General features: G+C 40.4%; 1 protein-coding gene across 1 annotated transcript; it reads right to left on the bottom strand.

The window, feature by feature from the left end:
• Window positions 1–3,855: 3,855 nt before the first annotated feature.
• On the bottom strand, window positions 3,856–18,065 carry LRIT3 (leucine rich repeat, Ig-like and transmembrane domains 3). The gene is made up of 4 exons (XM_046655999.1): window positions 17,950–18,065; window positions 14,799–15,271; window positions 6,382–6,687; window positions 3,856–5,003 (listed from the first exon to the last, which is right to left on the bottom strand). The coding sequence occupies exons 1-4, from the start codon at window positions 18,063–18,065 to the stop codon at window positions 3,856–3,858; spliced, it is 2,043 nt and encodes a 680-aa protein (XP_046511955.1).
• Between the last annotated feature and the right edge of the window lie 3,762 nt (window positions 18,066–21,827).

Raw genomic sequence — 21,827 nt, 5'->3', positions numbered from 1 at the left:
CCCCCCCCCCCCCCCCCCCCCGGCTTCTTTCTCTTCTCTTACTGCCTTGTCTTTGCAGGGTACCACCCTTCTCTAGCTCCTTCTGCCCTAGAAGCAACGCTTTTCCCTGGCTTCCACCTCTGGCCCGCTGCTTCAACACCCCTCCCTTGCAGCTCCGGTCTCAGACATGAGGTCAGTGTATTTGCACTTGGTGTTGGGTGTGCTTTTGTCTTTGCTCCACACAGACTCTTGGCTCTCCTCTCTCTTGCGGTCTCTTATGCCTTCCTTCTCTCGCTCTCCACACCCACAGGCTTGCAGCAGAGGCAGGACACTAGTCAGAATTTGATGTTTATTTATCTTACAGGCAACTTGTAGTTCATCGTATTTTCTCTCTCCTACTAATGCTAAAAATAGGGGTCATGCATGGTTTTATTTGCATTTTTCTGTTAAACTAATAGTTTTGGGGGTTTGGGGGGAAGGATGCATGGAGATATTAGGATTCAGGGGACTGCCATTATCCTCCAGAGCTGCTGTCTCATATTTTGAGAGGTTTTTCCTCAAAATTCTTCTGTACTCCTACCCTTCTGTCTTTGCTCCTAGAGATGACAGAAAGTATGATAAGGAACTTAGCATCAGTGGAGATCTATGCATCTATGCAATTACTCCAAGAATTTAACTCCTTTCTACTGTCCCAATGTTAAACACTTGGGAAATTCCATAAGATAAAGATAACTAGCACACTTAATACATGATGTATTAAAATTATGGCAATGATAGAAAATTGCTGCTTTTCTGTAAGGATTTAATTGTGTTTACAAACTGTACCAAAATAATACATAAACATTGGTGTTTATTTTCCTGAATAATTATGGAATGAATCATCAATGTTATACCCTATACAAAGGAGAATGACTTTCATCCAACCAGTGACTTGAAATTAATTGCATAGAAAGACAGCAACACGAACATATCCACTGGGAGTATAGCCTAATCTTTTTCGCTATTTAAACAAATCAAGAGTCAGATGTTTGTATACAAAATCAGTTTTATTATAAATTAAACAAAAGAAAAGTCTACTTATCAATATAAACATTAGCATTCTCTTTCCACTGAAACAAAACAAAAAAAAAACAAGCCTTATAGTTCCTTCTGGTCAACTTTACCCTTTCTTTTTGATCCTTAATTTATTGGGTGGTCTAAATTTTTGACACTTTTATAATAGATTTGCTACATTTCTACATTCGTCGTTGGTTACTCAAACTTCTTTATTTCTTTTATACTTATCATTTGAAATTTTAAGTTACTAGACAGCCATTCAACTTTCCTGAGCTGTCTCCCATTTTATTTGAATTATTTCACAATCATTCATCTGGAAATTTCTTTTTTAATCTCCCGTCATTAGCTATAAGGCCTTTTTGAGACTCAAGACTAGGGGTCAAAAATTTTTCTCTTTGAAACTTTCATAAAAGTTTCCCAAAGTCCAGGGCACTTATCTGACTCCAAAGTCCACAGTTTGCTTTTCCGGCCATCATAAACTATTACCTTGGAGTCCTCAACATTTTTTATGTCACAGCACATCACTGATGATAGTCTCACGTGGGACACGCCCTCACTGTGTACCCCAAGTTTTACAAATCTCCAATATATTTTGTCTGAAAGTAAGACATTGTAATCATATCTAATTGCAACATATATTGGCTCAATATCAGTTATGCTATATATCATCCACAACGCTTATGGTGACATTGATTAACAGGCTGTTGATTACGTGGAATTCCATGCTGCTTGCTAGCATGTCAATCTTTCTCTCCCACTCAAGAAAGCGTACTCGTGAGAACATGAGAGCAATGATATTACTAGGACAGCCTTGCAGAGACTCAAATCTATGTATTTTTAGAAAGCAGGTGACTTACAATTATATTCTTTCACTATTAGTAACAAATTACTTGCAATTCACCTCCTGTGCTAAAACCAAGTTGGAGATGACAAAAGTGCTTTCTCCCCTCCATATCACCAACTAGCTTTTTCTCATTGGTCAAAATTAAGTCCAGACCTCACTTGATTTTGATTATAAGGGCAGTCAGTAACTTATCTCATCATGATGGTCCAAGTCTCCTTTTTTGAAATAACCTGCCTTTGTACAATTTGGGTGCCATTTAGCTCAGTAGTCTGTAACATTCTCTCGCAGTATTTTGGCAGAGCCCTTTAAATATGGCAATGAAATTTCATGATATCTTTAGAGTAGAGAAATGAAGGTTTTTGTAATCTTTTAGTTTAAAATAAGTTAATCTAAAATAATTTGAAGCTAAACACAAAATTGTCTGCAAAATATATTTTTCTAACAAATCCCAACAATGAATACTGAATTAAAAACTGTTAGCTCATTAGACAATGCACTCAGTGATGGAAGCACCAAGGACAAAAAAGCTGGAAAGGAGAGGAAATTATACCAGCAGGGGAAGTGGGGGAGTTCAGAGCAGGCCATCCATCCATCCTGGTCATCTTCTGATGTGCGGATTATGGCTAAACTAAAATTCTTTTTTCTTTTTAATTAAGAGCCATTTGGAATAAACAATTTCTCATTCTGCAGCTGCTTGTATTATAATTTCCACAACGTGTTACATCAAAGACAATCTGTTTCTTACCAAACATAGTATTTTCTGAGAACTTGCTTCTCAGGATATTTCAGGACTTCTGACATACCTTTATAAATCTGTTCTATACTCCAAAATCTTCAATGTAAAGGGAATATAATCTTGAGTAAAGGTGGTGAAAAACTCCTTTTTTAAAAAAAAACTAAATTTTATCTATGACACTCCTTTTCTCCTATTCATCTGGCCACTCCAATTCAATTTCCTTGATGTTTCTAACCTACAAAGTCTGACCAAATGCATCCACTGAAGATAATCTTTCAAAATCCTAAAACATGCCTTTTGGCTCTAAAAAAGACTCTCCAAGTTCTTCCCTTTATCCAGGAAATCAAAATAACATGGCAAAAGACAAACAGCTTAGCTGTGGTCCTTTGGCCGCCTGAATATCTTCTGACAAAGCAGAAGGGGAAAAAAGAAACGACGGAAGGAAGAGGGGAGGGAGAGAAGAAGAGTAAATATCAAAATATTCAAGAGATTGTTTTAAAATGAGCACCATGGTTTAAAAACAGACCCATACAGTCACTTAGCAAATGTACTAGAATGCAATAGTACTATTTTTTGAAATGACCTTATTATGCATCATGATCCTCTTTCTAAACTTATTTTTGCTAATACCTATGTTTCTTAGGACATGGGAAAACTGTTTCTTACTTGCAATATGAATACAACTACACTGTATTGTAATGCCTACGGGCACGAAGAGACGGAGCCCTCCTTTTCCACGGGGCTGGATTTCACCTTAGTGAATGCAAAACTTACTCTCCCACTCTCGCCCACCAGGCAATGGCAGCCAGTGTCCACAGCAAACCCCACAGGGCACTTTGAACAGGAGTGAAATCAAGGCATAGCTGGTTACACTAATCTTTCTTCACTGCCCAAAAAACTATCTTTTTAAAATTCAGATTTCACTTTTTTACAACCATTTTCACATAAATTTATTTTTAAGGACTAAAACATTACCCTAAAACATATTAATAACTTATTAAGCACTGCTCTAAAAATTATTTCTATGGACACCTTCCACACAAAAAAAGTCAAGATTATTTGTCCTTTCAGTTCAGAAGTCTCATGGTATTTTTCTAAACACAATTAAAAGCACTCCATTTGTGATTTTCATGAAGGATGGGAAAGTCTGTCCAAAAGTCATCCAAAGCGTCAACTATACCCTCAGATCCTCAATTGGAAGAAATTTTGTGAAATTCACATGCACCTGAGCTGTAAAACCTTAGCAATAATAGTCTGGTCTAGAACCCTCGCTTTTAAAAGTCATCTGAGATTCCACACTTGACCTAGAACAAAGCAGCAACTTTTCTGAATCGTCTCTGTGCCTTCGAGTCCAAAGTTCCCCTACACTTTGAGACCTGGGCGACAGGGTCTCAAATTGGATGTAAGTCTCTTTTGCCAAATCATCTTCCCAAAAGGATTCTGACCTACATTGCAGTTTGCAAACTTTGTACAACAGGAAAAATATCAATGGCAAGACAACAACACAGGCAGTACCGCTCACCACGATGAGGAAAGACCCTTGAAAATCACCCACTTCTTCAACTGTCCTAGTGGAAAAGGTGATGCACTGGTCCTTCCGGGGAGGCACTCCTTTCGGATAGACACATGCTATGTATTGCTTCCCAGGCTCCAAGCCATCTATGATTACTTGGTTCTGGCTGGAGTCAGCATTAAGCAGCAGCAGGTCCTTCTCCCCATACTTGGAATATAACACGTTCACCTCAGAGTCACGCATGCTGTTGATGGTGTTCCACACCAAAGTCACACTCTCTTCGGTCTCGCTGACCACCCTGAGATTTTCTATTGCGGCACCCATCTCCATAGACATTGCTTGATCCAACAACGCCAATTCTTTTTTACTTGCACTAGCAGGAGGAAGCTTACCTCCACCCATCTCCACCTTTAAATTTCTTTTCACATCTGGGTAGAGCTGGAGTGACTGCTGGCCAGCCACGGTGGTGCTTGTTGAAATTCTAGTGCTTCGAGTTGCGGTTGGAGAAACAAAGGAGGAGAAGAAAGGAGATAAGGAGGAGGAAGCAGTGGAGGGAGGAGACAAAGTAGAAGTAGAAAGAAAAGTGGAAGAAGCAGCGGAGGAAGGAGGCCAGGGAGATGCCGACGGGCCAGGTATGGATGGAGTTCTAGAGTCTGCCTGGACCTCTTGCTCAGGCTGATCTCCAGTTCCTCTTTCAGAAGTGTCTGATGATATGGTGGTTGTGACAACACCAACCACTGTCACAGTAACCACAGCTTCCGACATCCCAGCCAAATTTTTGGCCTTACATTTGTAATCCCCAGCATCCTTGTATGAAATGCCTGTCAAGCTTATTATGGACCATCTGACTCCTTCCTCTGGAGATTCCTGAATTACTGGAAGAAAACAACATACATACTTTGTGAAAGGGAAAAAAAAGGAAAAACTCAAGCAACATGCCGACTGAAGCAACTATCTGGTTCTACATGCATCCCTTTCACAAAAGCCAAGAGGGAAGTGGCACACTGCAAATCTCCGAAGGCAGGCAATGGTTCTGTGAATCGTCTACATGAAGGTCTGGGACGTGCCATGTGCCATGAGGTCTGTATGGAGAGCAGTATTTTCAAAAGACATGGGGCTGCAAGTTAGGAGACTTGGTTTTAGTAAACTTTTGTCCACTAAGTGGATGTGATTTCAGACAAGTCAGTTAATGTCTTTAGGTCTCTGTCTCTGTATTTTTAAAATAAGAGGATAAGACAAAGTGATCTCAAAGAGCCCTTCCAATTTTAACTCACTGTAGCTCTATAAAATGTATACCAGAAGCCCTTACTTAAATATTTCCCCAAATATTTTTATTGTAATAAAATGCCGTCTGTCTATAGCCAGAAGGTACAGCAGATCATTTTCCGGCATGGAGGAGTCGTAATTTGTATTCTCAATCTTCCATTTTATATTCAACTTAGATTGACATCTAAACCATGGATTTTTTAATTTGCAGAACAATATATAGTTCTTGCAAAATTGGAATTTTACTTTCCTAAACACTAAAATCTAACATATTTTTATCCTGCCTTGATTTCTGAAGCTTTCTGAAGGATAGTAATGCACTGAATGTCTCAACAGCCCAAAATGTAACTCACCCTCTTAAGCTGTGGGCCATTTACTTTCTATTTGTAGGAATATTAGGCCTTATTTTTTTTCCATTAGGTTTCATCATTTCAACCTTGATTTAAATTTAATTTTAAAGAGTTTTAAAAATATATCCCTTTGATCATGAGAATATCACTATGGAAATAAGGCCAAAGCACCGACTCAATCATAGTAGGATCTGAAAAGTCTGTGTCACCAATATTTCTAAAAATTACACTTTTTGCTTCATAATAAGGTTTTCATGTAATTTAATATTTAAGTAATCATTCAAAAATGAGAAACTTGTATGAAAATCCCTTTTAAGACAATTGTAATGGTCATGCATTTTAATGTGAGCCGTACCCAAGACAATGCAGAAAAACACAGGCCTTATGCAATTTGCCATCCACTGGATTGTGTTGTTTTCTAAGAAAAAATCAGATTGTCTAATTTCATCCATGTAGTTAGTCAGATAAACTAAGGAAAATATTAACCAAAAAAATGAACCTTTCAAATTCCTTTCTCCCAAAAATCTTGGCATATTTTATTAGAATTAACCGGCCAATTTCAAACAAAACAAAAACATGAGGTTCAGTTCCAACCTTTGAAAACTCTTTGTTTCATAGGCCTGAATTAAGAAAATACCTGTATAATTAACTGGCGAGCTGTCGGATCTGGTCCACGTGAGCTGTGGGGTGGGGTAGCCGGTGGCATCGCACCGCAGCAGAACGTTACTGCCCAGAGCGGACGTGATCTGGGTGGCCGAGGCCATCACCGATGGCTTCAGACACTGCTCCAGCTCAGCCCGCTGAAATGCAATCCCTGCCAGGCGCTCGGGTTCACTACAAATCATCAGTGGATCGAGGAGCACTATAGCGGGGTCGGCAACTTTAGACAACTCGATCACTTTGGAAATGTGACAGTCACAAAACCAAGGGTTGTCCTGCAGACCTAGGCCAGAAGGGAGGAAAAGGGTGAAAAGTTTATTCTGATGACTTCAGTTGACATCACAGCCTCTTGGGGAAGCAGGTGTCTGCACTGTCTCCCTCAGAACAGACGTGCTTTGCGGGATGAAAAGGAGGCACCTGGCTGTCAGGTTTGCCCTGCAATCCAGCCGCTGAAAGAACACATCCTGTCAGTTCAGATCATTAACGACCACGGCTCACCGTTACTGACCATTTACCCCACACTAGGCTCCTCTAAGCACTTTCCTGTATTATCTCATTTAATTCCAACAATCCCATGAGAAGGAGAGTATTATTATCCCCATTTTAAAGTTGAAGAAGCTGAGACATGGAGAAGCCAAATAATTTGACCAAAGCCACATAGTTAATTAGTGTCAGAGCCAAGATTTGAATCCAAGTACCACAGGTGCCATAAATACCGCGACAGAGCTATTTCTAGGTGCTGTGAAAGCACTTCCAGTATTTGAAGGGTTATGGGGTGCTGAGAGGCACCTAGAGCAGCCTGCACTGCATCGCTGTTTTGTGTGATCTGAAGACACACTGAGGCAGGATAAGTTCTGTGGAGCGAAAGCACAGAGTGAGATGCAGGCAGCGTCAGGAGAGAAGATGGGAAAGACTGGTCGAGGCTGGAACATAGCTTAGCATGGATGTCACATGTGGTGGCCACGGAGGTGCCCTGCTCAGTCTCCCTTCAGGAGAGCATCAGCAGCAAGGTCAGTTAGCTGTCAGCCTCCCCTGCGAGTGCCTTCAGGGTCTGCCTCCACTTTCAGAACCGCTGGTCAAAGTGCTCCGGCCTTCAAGGAGCCTGTCAGTGAGAGCTCAAAGAGAAATGAGGAAAACGTTCCCGGAAACTAGAGGAGAGGGGCCCCTCGTTATGGAGTGACAGAAAGTTTAGCAACACCGTCACCTGTGGCTCACCTGGAAAGTAGAAAACATATTCAGCGACATGCACGTTCCAGCTAAGGATATTTCTTCACACGGTGTCCAAACTGCTGCCTGGTGTCTTCCTGCTGCTCATTGTAAAATGTCAAGGAGAGACAACAGCTAAAGGAAGATCTGCTAACATAAAGGAGCTGAAACTTGCTGGGTTCAATAAAAGAAGTGTTTCTTACTCCCAGCCTCTCCAAAGCTCTCACATTAAGAAAGGGCTCCAGAGAGAAAGCCAAGTCTAGCGTGGGTGGGACTCTAACGTTGTGTGCTAAGATCTCAGAAGGATGTCAGATGGTGCTCAGAGCCTTCCGTCACACAAAAGTCTCTCTGAGGGCCTTAAGGGTGACACCCCACAGCAGCCTCACATAAAGCCCAAGGTTGAAAAGGACTTCTCTCAAAAAGATTTGTGGTTGTGGCTTTTTACTAATGGAGTGGATTATATATTGATTCATAAGGAGAAAAGACAGAATTGCAATTTTAGAAAATTCTAACCATGGTGGAAGATTTGACTGTTCATTTATAAATTCTAGATTTCCATGAATGCCTATTTTTAGCATAATAGCACTTCATGACTGGCTCATATTTTTCTGCCAGCATTGGTAAATGTTTACTGTTCTTTTACGTTCTATCTTATAAATTTATTTTCTTCCGTGAGTGAACTAGCTTGAACTTCTTCCTCTTATATTTAGTCCTTTGAATTCATAACCAGTTCAGTAACGTTGCTTTGAATTCTATCCCACCTGCAACAAACGTCAAATTCATTCTATCATGGAATAATGTGTGTAGAATACTTAATACTTTCAAAACACTTATTAGGCCAGATTTTTTCTTTACGAAGTAATAACAACACAAGTTAGCAGTTATTGATTGCTTTCTATGTGGCAAATACTGCACCTGTCAAGAACTGTAAAGGGTCTGAGTTTTGCCCTATTTAGGGTGACCACCTCATCCCAGTTGACCACATAGTTTTATAGATGTTAGCAGAAGACACAGGACTCCTGGTCAGAGACAAAGGATAGTTTATTACTCACAACTCTGGAGGGAGACACTATCTTTATCACACTGGGCAGTAAGCATGCCTACCCTTTGCTCTGGAGGGAGACAAATCTCTGCTTCCAAAATGGCTTTCGACACAAACTTCCTTGAAAAGATAGTTCAGCGCAGGAGGCAGTCAGTGCCTGCCTCTGCTCACACGACAGGCAGAAATGTGAGAGACGGAAGAACTGCCTCCCAACAGTGCTCAGCCTGCTAAAGGATTTGTCTGCCTCAATCCTGACAATAGCATGAGGTGTATATGTTAGTTTCACACTCATTTTAAGAAAACCAGTGCTTAGGGAGGTTTAGGGATCTGCCCAAGGTCCCACAACTGAGCGCAGTCAGGATTTGACCCTCGGTTCCTGGTCTTAAAGCTCTCATTCTCAACCACTATGTATATGTCTTATATCGACCTCTGGAAACTCGTATGATTCTTCCAATTTCACACCAGAGAACGCCAGAGCTCAGAGATTACTGCCTTAACTTTGTAAGTAGCTTAGAGTTCTGACCAAATCCCAGATGTTTCAGCCTCCTAATCTAATACTCCTTCCACCATAACTCATTTCTTCAACACCTAAAAGCGTCTAGAGCCATGGGTGACAGCTATATGTGCCGTTATCTACAAATAACGGATGTCAAAGCAGCAATGTCTGGAGCACAAATGTCTATATCGGGAAAGATCCAGGGGCTTTTAACATTAACAATTTCATTCCCACTTTGACGCTGTTAGAAAAATGTATTAACGGTGAAACAAAATTCTTTTAAAAATTAATCCAACTGGTCATATCTAAAAGTTATGTAAACCAGGAAGATATTTCTAAATCCCTCAAACATAGAATGTTTATTTATTCCAACTTTGAAATATCCAAGGTCAAGGGTATAACTTTAAACCCTGAAAAATAATAATGATCTGAGTGCTGAACGCATTCACCAAGTGCTTTTTCTCCTGGGGACAAAGTTACAAGAACTCCCTGGAGTTACACTGTGACCTTCACTGCATTCCTTCCAGCCAGCACACCATCCACAGTAATTTGCATTAATCAATTTATTTTACATAACTATTCTTGGGTAGGGGCAAATGAACTTTGCCTTCTCCTTTTTTTAAAAGGGTAATGTTTTCCATGCATCACGGTGGTTGGATTAAATGTGCTATTTTTGTGTGAAAAGTCAGCAATAAATTCCTGTACAAAAGTCATTCTGCAGATGATCAGCTCTTGAAGGCAAAGAGCACACCTTAGTCAGCTTTGTGGAGGCAGTGGCGTTTCACATTCAAGGGGAAAGGAAAGTCATTTCAGCAAATGGTGCTGAGACAACTGGACATCTGTTTGGAAAAACATAAACTTCAACCCCTCCCTCACACTATACTCAAAAACTATTTTGAGATGGATCACAGTCATGAACATAAAAGCTAAGAATATAAAGCTACAAACTGAATATAAAAATTAAAACCATAAAGACAGTAGAATATCTCTGTGACCTGTAGGTAGGCAAATATTCCTTAGATGGGACACAGAAAGCACTAAGTGTAAAAGAAAAAACTGATAAATCAGATGTCACCAAAATTTAAAACTTTCTTACTAAAGACTCCATGAAGAAAATGTACAGACAAGCCACAGACTCAGAGGAAATATTCATAATGCATATAACAAAAGACTTGTGTTCAATAATAAAAAGAAAAACAACCTTAAAAAACCACGAAAGAAAAAACAACCTTAAAAAATTATAAAGGAATATACCAATGGTCAATAAGCAAATGAAAACATGGTCAAGACCATTAGTCATTAGGGAAATGCAAATTAAAATCACAAGGTGGTACCACTCCCTGACCCACCCACCCCCTGAAATGAAATGAAAGAGACTGAAATGAAAAAGACAGACGACATGGAGTGTTGGAGAGGATGTGGAGCACGTAGGCTGTTAGACAGTACTAGCGGGGGTGTAAAACAGTACATGCTCTTTGGAAAACGGGCAGTTTCTTAAAAAGTGATGTGTATAACCATCCTATGATCCAGCTATTTCAATCCTAAGAATTTATCCAAGAGAAATGAAAATGTATGCTACAAAAAGCTTTGCACAAGAATGTGAATAGTAGCTTAATTCATAATAACTAAAAACTGGAAACGGCCCATGTGTCCAACAGCAAGAAAAAGGATGAACAATGAGTGCGTTCATAAAATTGACTGTGACTCAGTGACAAGGAACCGCCAATCCATGCAATGACACAGATGAATCTCAAAAACGCAGTGCTGAGTGAAAGAAGGCAGGCACAAGAATGCATCTTATAAATTCCATTTATGTGAAATTCAGGGCAGACAAATCAACCTGTGGTGATAGAAATAAAATAGTGGTTGCATGGGCTGGGAGGAGACTGACTGAGACGGGGCACAGGTGAACTTTGCAGGGGCGTGAAATTGTTCTGTATCTTGGTGAGGATGTGGGTTTTGTGGGGGTATACATTTACCATCATACCCAACTGTACACGTAAGATCCTCTGTATTACACCCCAATTCCTCAATTTAAAAAAAAGTTTAAAAAAGAGAGGAATGCTATCTCTGGAGATGGCCTGTGAATTTGAAGCTTGACTTTGCCTTCACCAGCTGTAAAAAGAGGGCCGTGATGATTACAGACCCACCTCCTGGGGTGGTCCTCAGGGCTGGGATCCTGCCAGGGAGTCCTGAAGAGAGCGCCTGGCACAGGTCAGCCCTAACTACGTGGATTTAGTCTTCTCTGGGCCTAGCAAAGCATGGGCATCCCCATGGGGACTGAGGAGCATTTGCTGAATTAAATTAATGACATATTAGAAAATTCTGTGGGAATAATCAGGCTACTGCTGCCCTTCAGGCAAATTTCATTCTGAATAGGAGAAGAGCCCAGGTTTACAACTGAACAAATTTGGGCACCAGTAAATAGCACTCAAGAAAGCATTTTATGCCCTCGCCTACTGCAGGCTTTTTCCTCCAAGAAAATCATTGTCAGGGCTTACGTAGTCTGCCTATGTAAATATTTGCCTATTCTTGAGAAAGACGCCGTGGAAACTTACCTGTATTGCAAATCAAAAACCTAATCTGGTTTCACAGTTAATCTAAATATTTACTTGCAGGACACTAGTTTATGTTTTTATGGATACATTAAAGGACAATATCGTTAAGTTGGTATTTTTACTCATGCAGAAATGAGAGGGTGTAATCGAAAAACCTTTGCCTAAATTTTGTTATTAAATACCTGATTTAAAGAGATCGGTAAAGTAATGCATATATGAGAAAAATAACTTTGGTATTAGTACATACCGTACCTTGCATTACAAAGGAGAGGGGAAGCGCATGGGTTCTGGAACAAATGGCCTGTATTCCCCCCCTGCTCCATCGCTAGGTGGTGAGTGAATCTGGGCAAGTGGCTTAACTTGTGCCTCATTTCTTCATCTATAAAATGGGGATGAAATGGTACTTACCACACGGTTAACACGAGGCTGGAAGAAGCTCTATCTGAGCAGTATAGGAACTGGGCTTGGCCCTGAGTAAGCACTCCATCAGTGTTAGCTTTTACTATTATTATTTCAAATAGAACCTCCATCTGCTAACAATAGCAAACACAGGACAATAAAGTTATATAAAAGCTCAACGTATCTTACTATAATAGTACAAAAAAATCCTACAGGCACCTAGAAACATATGATTGCTACAGTTAACCACTGAGTTCTAGAAAATCTAGAACTGGTTCTCGTCACCATATTTTAATGATAAAATTGGAAGACTCAAATATAGTTAAAATAGCAAAAGAACCAGAGTAGAGAAGTATTTTGTTATAAGACACTCCCGGCTCAGTCACAGCTGCTATGGATTATTATTCATCTAAAATCATAACCTCAGAGACTGTTGGCCTCATATCCTAAAGAACTGTCACATACAACATCTCACCCCATTCTCATTACAGTCCTGTGAGCAAGAGGGAGCAAGGCCTCCCACCTCCATCTTCCAGCCGAGAGCACTGACTCCTCTGTGCGTGCCCATGCGCGCCCCAGCCCTCCTCTGGGAGGGCAGCTCTTCTTTCCCCTTGTTGCATTGCAGGCACGGCTTTGCTAAGGCCAGCTGCCATCCATGGCTGGACATGTTTTAAAATATCTTCTGTTATTTATTATCATGATTATTATCACTATTGTAAAAGTAATGCATGGTCGTTGCAGAACATTTTGAAAATACAGAAAATCAAATGATGCCCCTCCCCCAAAGAAGCCGGTTAACCAGGTGTATCTTTTCAGTCTTTTTCTTTGCACTTTTCAAAAAATTGTAATTGTGCTTTAAGTACAATTATATACCCTGCTTTTTAAATTTAATGTTATATCGAAAGTATTCTCATTTTACTGCTTTTAGAGCATCTGAACCCTGAAACAGATAAACCTGTGTGGGTAACTCTCCACGGACAAAGAAATTTCATGACCCTTTCCCATGTGATCCCTCTGTTCTCATCCAGATTTAACTTACAAGTGAAAAATAATAATGCTCTATAAATTATTTCTTCATAGTAATATTTGCAACTAATCATTAGAGAGCTATTTATAGTAATTTAGTAACTGGATTTATTGTCTACTGTATCTCTCCATTCGGTAGTTCTGTTAGAACCAAGAATGGCTTCCAAAGAAACTTAGAAAAATATAGAGAGAAATAGAATCTCAATGTTTAAATTAGGACAATTTCTAAATATCAGCCTTACACATAAGGATCAAATTAGTGGCTAAAATAAATAAATACTACAGTATAGGTTTGCACGGTGTATATAATCACAGTGTATATAATAAGGACTCCACAACCATCGTTAAGTTAAACTAATGTTTTTTTCTCTAACCCATCCCACAATACTGTTTTCATTTTCTAACCAAAAACGTTTGAAGGACTAGATAAGCAGTGGACAAAACATGAATTAGCTATATAAGAAAAGCTTATGTGATTTTGCCCCTGTCTATCTGGTTCTTATTACTCATGCTTTTAGTCTCATAAGCACCAAAACACATTTACATCTCAACAGAAGCAATGCTGAAACCATTTAAGGGGTGTCACAGCATTTTCTTTTTTATCAAAAGAAAACTCAAATTTAACTTTTATTTTATTTATACTTCATCAAAGATTTGAGTGTGTGATATTGGTCAGCAGGGATTGCTGGCTCATATTTAGCATCTAGTTGCTTCTCACTCCAAAAGGCTTCCTGTCATTTCATTGGACAGACAGAAGTTCTTTACTCTTCTGAGAAACAACCTCCTCTGCTGCAATGACGACACAACTTGTGAACTGACCACAAGCCTTATCGAGTGAGCAAAATTGTAGCAAATCAAACCGATTGACCAAAGCCTCAGGCTGTGTCTTCTACAGAAGTGTGGAAGGCCTCCCTGCCCACAGACAGCCCAGAGAAGGGTCTCGGTTCACTGATTTCAATGGGGCAACCACATTCACTGGGCGGTCACCACGTGCAGAGCGCTGTGGGAAGATACAAAGAAAGAAGAGAGGGGTCTACCACAAGGAGTGTACCTTTAAGAACCCAAGACTAACACCCATAGAACCTAAACAAAGTCAGGATCAACTTATACAAAGCTAAGCACAGCTAAACTTAGCGACCAAATCCATTAGGATTTCCACTGGGGGCCAGTTAAATAACTGGTGTTTCTGTCATTTCTTTTTAGATTAAGAAAATTTGGAAGCTATCTTCCTAACCGATTAAACCCTTGCCCCTCATAAAGAGGCTGACGTCCGTCTCCCACTCCTGAAGAGCCTGAGGAAGGGTTAAAAAGAGACCAGAGCGGAAGGTTGGGTGTGGCAGAGTATGGAGCACCGGCGTGTCACAAGAATAAGGACAGGTTGGAAGATTTGTCACTCAGCTCCAGGGCCTCTAAGAGCAACATTAGTGTCTCAGCTTATGTGGCCAGCTCCCCTCCCTCCCCCAACACACACACACACACACACACACACACCATTACACCTTACACAGGGTAGATAGGCAAATTGACCTAGCTGATAAAGTACTATTCCATCAAAAGTGCAAGTATAGAGGAAGAAACCAAAGTCAGCAGATATGAAAAGACTGAACCGCTGAAGCATCCAGAGCAAATTATCTGGGCCTGAGAAGCCCAGAAATGGATGAGCTCACCAAGAATAATTCTTCTTGGTGTGAGGGCCAGGCTTCTAGATGATGTTGCAACTAGGTGAGACCAGCTCTCCAGGAAATCTGGTGGCAGCGTTGTTAGTCTGTTACTTGATAAATCCAAGTAGGCAAGGTTCTTCAGGTACCTGAGGGCCTCATTTGGCACACTGGTTATTCTGTTATTGTGCAGATCCAGGGTCCTCAGAAGCGGCATGTCCAGCAGAGATGCCCAAGGGAAGGCAGCCAGAGAATTCCCATCCAAGCGCAACTCATGCAGCTGCTTCAGGTTGTAAAAGCTGCTCGCATCAAGGCTGGCCACGGAATTGTAAGTCACCCAGAGGTACTGGAGCTCCACCAGGTAGTAGAAGGCCTCGGCCGGGATCCTGCGGATGACTGTCTTCTCTATGCGAAGCTTCACGGCGTCCACGGGGAAGTTCGTAGGGACTTCGTTCATGTCCAGGTCATTGCATAGGACCAACCTAGTGTCACAAGAGAAAGAAACCTGCCTTCTGAGACTCATTTGAAAAAATAATACTTATTTGAAATATGCATCAATTTTTCATTCCCTGATGGTTTTTGCAAATTATCTGTTCAGCCTGACTAACCTATTCATTAATAATTCATCATCGTCTTCTTCTTTTAGATTGAATCATATGAAATGGCCATTTTTATAGGTTAAAAACAATCAAATATCAGCAGCAGTTTCTTGTGGTTCAACCTGATATTGATGGAGCTCTTTAAGAGTCAGGCCTGTGCCACACCCACCACAACCGCGGCCTTCTTTCATCATCAGACAGGCCCTAGGAGGTGGGTGTTGGGTTCCAGGTAGAGGCACCAGCTCTGGAGGCAGGCTGATGTCAGCTCAAATCTAAGCTCGGACACCTTCTCTGTGGCCGTGAGATCGTGGCCACTTCTCTGATCGCTCAACTTCATTTTCCCATTTGGGGTGTTAGGATGATTAGTTGAAATGGATGTAAAATTTTACACCTTCCTGGTGCATAGTAAGCACTCAACGAGTGTTTGCTATTATTATCATCAACCTCATTTTTACGGATAAAATAGCTGAGGGCCGGCACCATCAGGAAACTTCCCAAGGCCACATAGTGGATTACAAAGCCACCTTTCAAACCCACATCCATCCAACTCGGGGGAGCACGCTGAAACCTTTCTAGAAATGACCCATTTTAAAGGAATCCCCTGTCAAAGTTACAAATTGATCCTTTTTAAGACGATCCCTTAAAGAAAGAAAAAAGAGCAAATGATCACACTAGGTGCTTAAAGCTGAGCTCTGTTTTAACAATGTGACTGTGCACTGCTTTCAGCCTAAGGAATTAACCAGAAACTTCGAGTTTATTCCTTTTGCCATGTCACTAAGTTAAACGACCTTGAGCGAGTCGCACTGTGATGTTGTTTAGTGGCAAGTGTAAAACAGGCCTAGAAAAACAAGCCTGCCCCATGGGTGGGAGTAAAGGAGGAAGAAACAGAGAATTTAGTTTCATTTGAACCTGTAAAAAGACCTATTTATCTCCCGTCATATACTCATCCCCACTGGACTGCTGAAAATGAACAATAAAAAGTTTTGCAAAGCATGATCTAAATTACAATTCATTACACACGTAGTAAATAATAACTATAAAGTAGTAAATAATAACTGTAACACAGCCATTTAGTACAACACATCACATTAAATCAGTGAATTCTAAAAGCCAGGCTGTAATGTAGAGAAGGAAGCAGCATAAAGCTGCGATGCACTGGCAGCGTCATCTCCTTTCTGTGACTTTGGGAGAAGACTCTGAAATCCCTGGAATTCTCCAGGGGCAGCTCTCCTTCTTCATCTCTATTCTGTATCACAAATTTCAGTGCTGCTTTATACCAGCATGATGCGGTTTCTACTCATTACGTCAGCATTCCACCGTGCTGCAGTGGAAGAAGCCTGGACTGGAAGCCGAAAGACCCAGCATCCTTATCAGCCAGCCACCGCATCAGCTCAACACTGCTCTTGGACGAGTCGTTCAGTCGCTACGTGGTTTAGTTCTTTCCATTATAAAATGACAGCAGTCAAACTAGATCATTTCTAGAATTCTTGCCAGGCATAATAGACTATGATTTTTATAAAGTCCATCAGTAATAGGGCCACCATTGAGAAGGAAACATCTCTGTGATTGTTTTCTCAAAAACACCCAGAGCCTGGGTCATTAACTGCTGCATATCGTTCGCCAAGTAGATCTTTAATTTTTTACATTCTTCTCACTGTCTTTACCCACCTACTGAATATTTCAAAAAGATATCAAAAGTTGGATAAGTAAAGAATATACAAGAACAAGACAAACTACTCAAAAATGTTTTTATTATTATTTAATTATTTAAAGCTGTAAGTCAGAAATTGGGTGATTCTTCTAACAAATTACTTTGTTTAAGAGGCTCACTGTTCAATCAAGTCACAAAAACATCTGATTTTGTTGCTAAATATCCCCTCAAAAAAAAAGTCTACCATGTTTAACTATTAAGAGTTCTGTTTTGCATTTAATTCTATCTAAAGGACCCCTGCATATGTTCTCACTTAACAGGGAGTTGTCAAAGCAATCAGAGGTTAAACGGCTTCTGTGAGGCCACGCGGGGTCAGCAGCAGGCAGGGTGGATCCAGACCTTTAAGCTTCTTTTCTTTGTAAACTGCAATATCTTAAAGTGAAAAATTCTAATTATGAGGGTCTCTAACTCTTGCGACCCTCCTGCCTACTTCCTAAATTGTACCCCGTTGGCAGGAATAATCCCCAAAATGAAATTTACAACCCCGGAAGCAGATGATCTGGGCCTGGCCTCTTGCGCTTTCTCCAATCAGGCTGAAGCCGGCCACACACATTTGAGTGGGTTTGACCTCAGAAAGGGACATTGTGTGAAGACAAGTGCGATGAATATTTTTGTAACACAGAATGCGTTTGAGAGTCTCAGATTATTGGAGGGGCTTTTAAGAGCCAAACCACTCAAAATGAAAACAGTGAAGGAGTGGGCAACCTGGACGAACACAGTTAAATTCAAGCTTATATAAATTTTAAACCTTCTCTCCTCTGATTTCTGATGGACAATTTGCTTTCAAACTAAAGCCATCTGGTTTGAGCCCTTTTTCCGGGAATCACTAGTAACAAGGAGAGAAGCGTACCTTGATCCCGAGCCATCGTCTCTGCCCCAGTAGTCGCAGGTACACTGTGAAGGACACGAACAGCTCACTCTTTCCAAAAAGCTGAGCACAATGCACAGGCATGCAAAGAGACGCATCGCTCCTTTCAGAGGTTATTTGAACAAAAGGTGAAAACAAAATCCTAAGCATTCAGAAGCTGGTGTGCCAGGACCATAAACAGCCATTTACCAACAGCAGATTACACAGGATTAGCTGAGATCTGTAGTTACTTAACCTTCAAGTGTATCTTGCAGGGGATCAATCGACCTAGGCTTTGAATATGGTTTCAGCAAAGCAACACATTCTCAAGAAAATGAAAATCAAACACGTCAGGAAAATTGTAATTGTTGCCCATATCTAGATTTGCAAAGGAACCTATTAAATAAATCTCTTTCCTCTGGACGTCATTGCTACTTCACCTTGAAGGTACACTGAATGTTAAAATAATTCAATGTCTAAGCAGATGCTAGAAAATACTATAGATTATTTACAACATTATAATGTTACTTTTTGCCAGCATGTATAACACTCAGTTTTACAAAATTTAGCTTTAAAGATAGAAGCAGAATTGATTTCGCATAGATTTATCAACGTTGCCGCTCATGCTGGCTATCTCCAAAAGCAAAGGAAACCAAGTTCAGTACCTAGAGATTTTAGGCAAAACGCTCCAATCCACCCTAAAGGGCAGGGCTCAGGCTCCTGTGACAGCGCGTCCTGTGGCTCTCCCAGGTTGTCTCAGTGCTGTGCAAGGCTCAGCCCAGCGTGTTCATTTTTAATGAAGGCCATTATCTCTGTTCAAAAATATATTTTATTCCAAGCTAGTTTCCCAAGTTATGGGCATCAAACTCTGCACAGGAAGCTCAACTGTCACGTCTTTTAGCAATATTAGGCTCCATCGGAAAATAAAAATTAAATTAACTAATTGAAAAACTACCCCCACACATATAACATGGGGAATTCACAGGGACAATCAAGGATTTAGGTAATAAATATATAAGGTATTTAATCTTCTTATTAGGTGGTTCTATCCATCATCTTTAAACCAAAAACTTTTTTAAAAGAAAATCAATTCCATAAAAAACAAGAATATTATGGGAAATATTACTGAAAATTAATAGAGTGCATATAGAAATAGTAGAGTCAAAAGAATTTGCCCAGTTAAAATAAAACACTGCCGGTTTTCAGCTTCTGCACAATTCATTTGTTCATCCAATATTTATTGAGCACACACCAAACTAAATACTAGGAGTACAAGGATGAATACAATACCTCGCTGCACAAAAGGACCTCACGTGATAAAGAGAGGCACAGAGTACTCGTGTGAAGAATCGGAAGAGAAGAACGTCAACCTGCCATGCTGGTCACTTCCTAGGGAGGGTGGCACCTGAGCTGCTCTTACAGGATGCAGTTCACGTATGAGGTGGGAAATCAGGAAAGTGGCGTTGCCAGCAGAGGGAACAGCAGGTACAAAGGAACGGAAGTAGGAATTAGCATCTTGTCCTCAGAGAACTACAAGCACTTCAGCATTGCTCAGGCAAATGATTTGAGGCAGGAAGTTAGAAAAGAAGGGGAAGAGACAAAGCTGGAGAAGATAAGGCCATGAAGCAAGGGCCTCAGATGCCCTGGTAAGGAGTGTGCCCTCAGCCTGTTGGCGACAGGAGCAGTAAAGGTTGGGCCAGGGGGTGGCACATCAGAGCATCATTTTCGATGGAATTCTCTGGCAGTTGTGTGCAGGAAAGGTTTAGACTGAACAAGCAAGAAGGAAGGAGGAGGCCGTGGCTAGAGTCCGGGTGAGCAGCCACAGGGCTGCAACTTGACTGCCCTGCCGGGAAGGGTTAAGATAACGTACCCTCAGGAGACATCTAGGAGGGGGAATGCTTGATTAGATGTAGCGGTGAAGAAGAAGGGATTTAAGAACAACCCCCAGGTGATGGGCAGTGTCCCTAAGTGAGTTTGCAAGCACAGGAGGAGGAAGGAATGGGGGGAGGGGTAGTAGAGCTCTGATCACCGAGTGGCCAAAATGTTTCTGAATTATTAATTTCATGGATGTTATGACCTACACAGAAGCAAGTCATACCAAATTGAGCATAGAAAAACTATTTAAAGATAAAACATCAGAAATTAGTAACTAAGAGGTTAGAAGGAGCTATGTAACCAAAGCCAGGTCTTCCTAGTCTCATCATATAAGCAAATTGTCGTAACTGATTAATGTGGTATTAAAATATAATTGTAATTTTAAAGTCCTTTATGCTTGAAGCAAAGTTGCCCCTTGCTTATTGCTGGAAAGAGTTCACGGGTTTGTAAATCGGAACTCTGAATCAACTTTCAAGACAATATTACACACATTGTCTTAGCCACTTACTGGCTCTGCAACTTGGGGTGCAGACTGCCCCTGTGCTTTCTCTGTATGTGGCTCAGCTACAAGCGACAGGATGAGCAAAGAGCTAGTGGCACAAAAGCGTTCAGACCTCTCTGGGAACACTGAACATTCTAATCTGGCCACGGAGAAAGACTTTGGCTGCCATTGGGACCACATGGAGGAGGGTCATGAAGGCCCAGATGACGGATTTATATTTACTGGGCAAGCGATTGAAGGTTTTTTGAGCTGAAGATTTTGGGGACTGGAATTTTCTTAAAAAAAAATATTCTAGCTATACAGACAATTAATATATTGACTGCAGTGGAGAAAGGCAGAGGGCGAGGAGATAAATAGGGGGATTATTAGAGCAGTTTATTATTCCAAATGCATAGTTGAACATATATAAGACAATGCCCTGATTTTTCCTAATATGCACTCAAAGGTGCTAAAGAGACAATTTACAAAAAGAAAAAATAGAGATAAGAAAATACAATATGCAAAGATACACAACCTCACTAGCAGTTAAAGAAATGTGAAATAAAACGAATTTGTTACAGTAGGTAGCTTACAGCTTAAAAAAAATTAATGAGACAGCACTATTAGCAGGAATACGATGGTAAAGAGCCAGTGCCAGCGGCAGGGTAAATTAATTCAGTCTGTCCAGACAGCAAGTTAGCAACAACAATACCATTTTTATATTTTTAACCAGCAATTCTAGTCTGAAGAAACACTCAAATAGAATAGCTCTCCCAAAGAAAAAAGGCATTTGTACTAAAATGTTCCCAGTGGTGCATCCACGAAACTAAAAATTGTGAAGCAATTTAAATGTCCACTATTTAAACAATGGTATATTATCATGCTATGCTTAATGGTCATTTAAAAGGTCAAACGTGAATGTACAAATTCATTCAACAATCAACAAATATTTATTCACTGAGTGCCTACTATGTGCCAGGCAAAATGGGTCTGTGTGCTAAGGATACATCAAAGAAGAAACGTTCAGCTAATCCACAGGCATCAAGTTTCAGTTAAGCAAGATGAGTGAGTTCTAGAGATCTGCTGTACACGTTGTACCCGCAGGTACCAATACTGTACTCTACACTTAAAAATTGGTTAAGAGGGTAGATCTCATGTTAAGTGTTCTTACCACAGTAAAATAAAATTCAAACAAACAAAAGCTAGGGGAAGAAAAGAACAAACACACAAGAACCCCTACTCTGATTAAACTTAATTGTATTGGCAAATATATGGAAATACATATACAGAAAAATAGTAATTAAAAATGCAGAATACACAGTAATACACACAGAGATTATATTGCTATATATAATATATATTGACTGACTGACATTGACTGACGTGATTTAGAAGGAACAGTGTTTAATGTTCATTCAATTATTTTTGTTAAACAGTACAAGTTAATAGTTGTACTAAAATTCTAAAATTGTGAAAAGTGAAAAATGTTTTCCATTCTACCTGGGAATATCCAACAACTCATTTC

This window comes from Equus quagga, chromosome 3, assembly GCF_021613505.1.
Source record: "Equus quagga isolate Etosha38 chromosome 3, UCLA_HA_Equagga_1.0, whole genome shotgun sequence".
In the NCBI taxonomy this organism is placed as follows: domain Eukaryota; kingdom Metazoa; phylum Chordata; class Mammalia; order Perissodactyla; family Equidae; genus Equus; species Equus quagga.
This window is presented reverse-complemented; position numbering and strand designations above follow the sequence as displayed.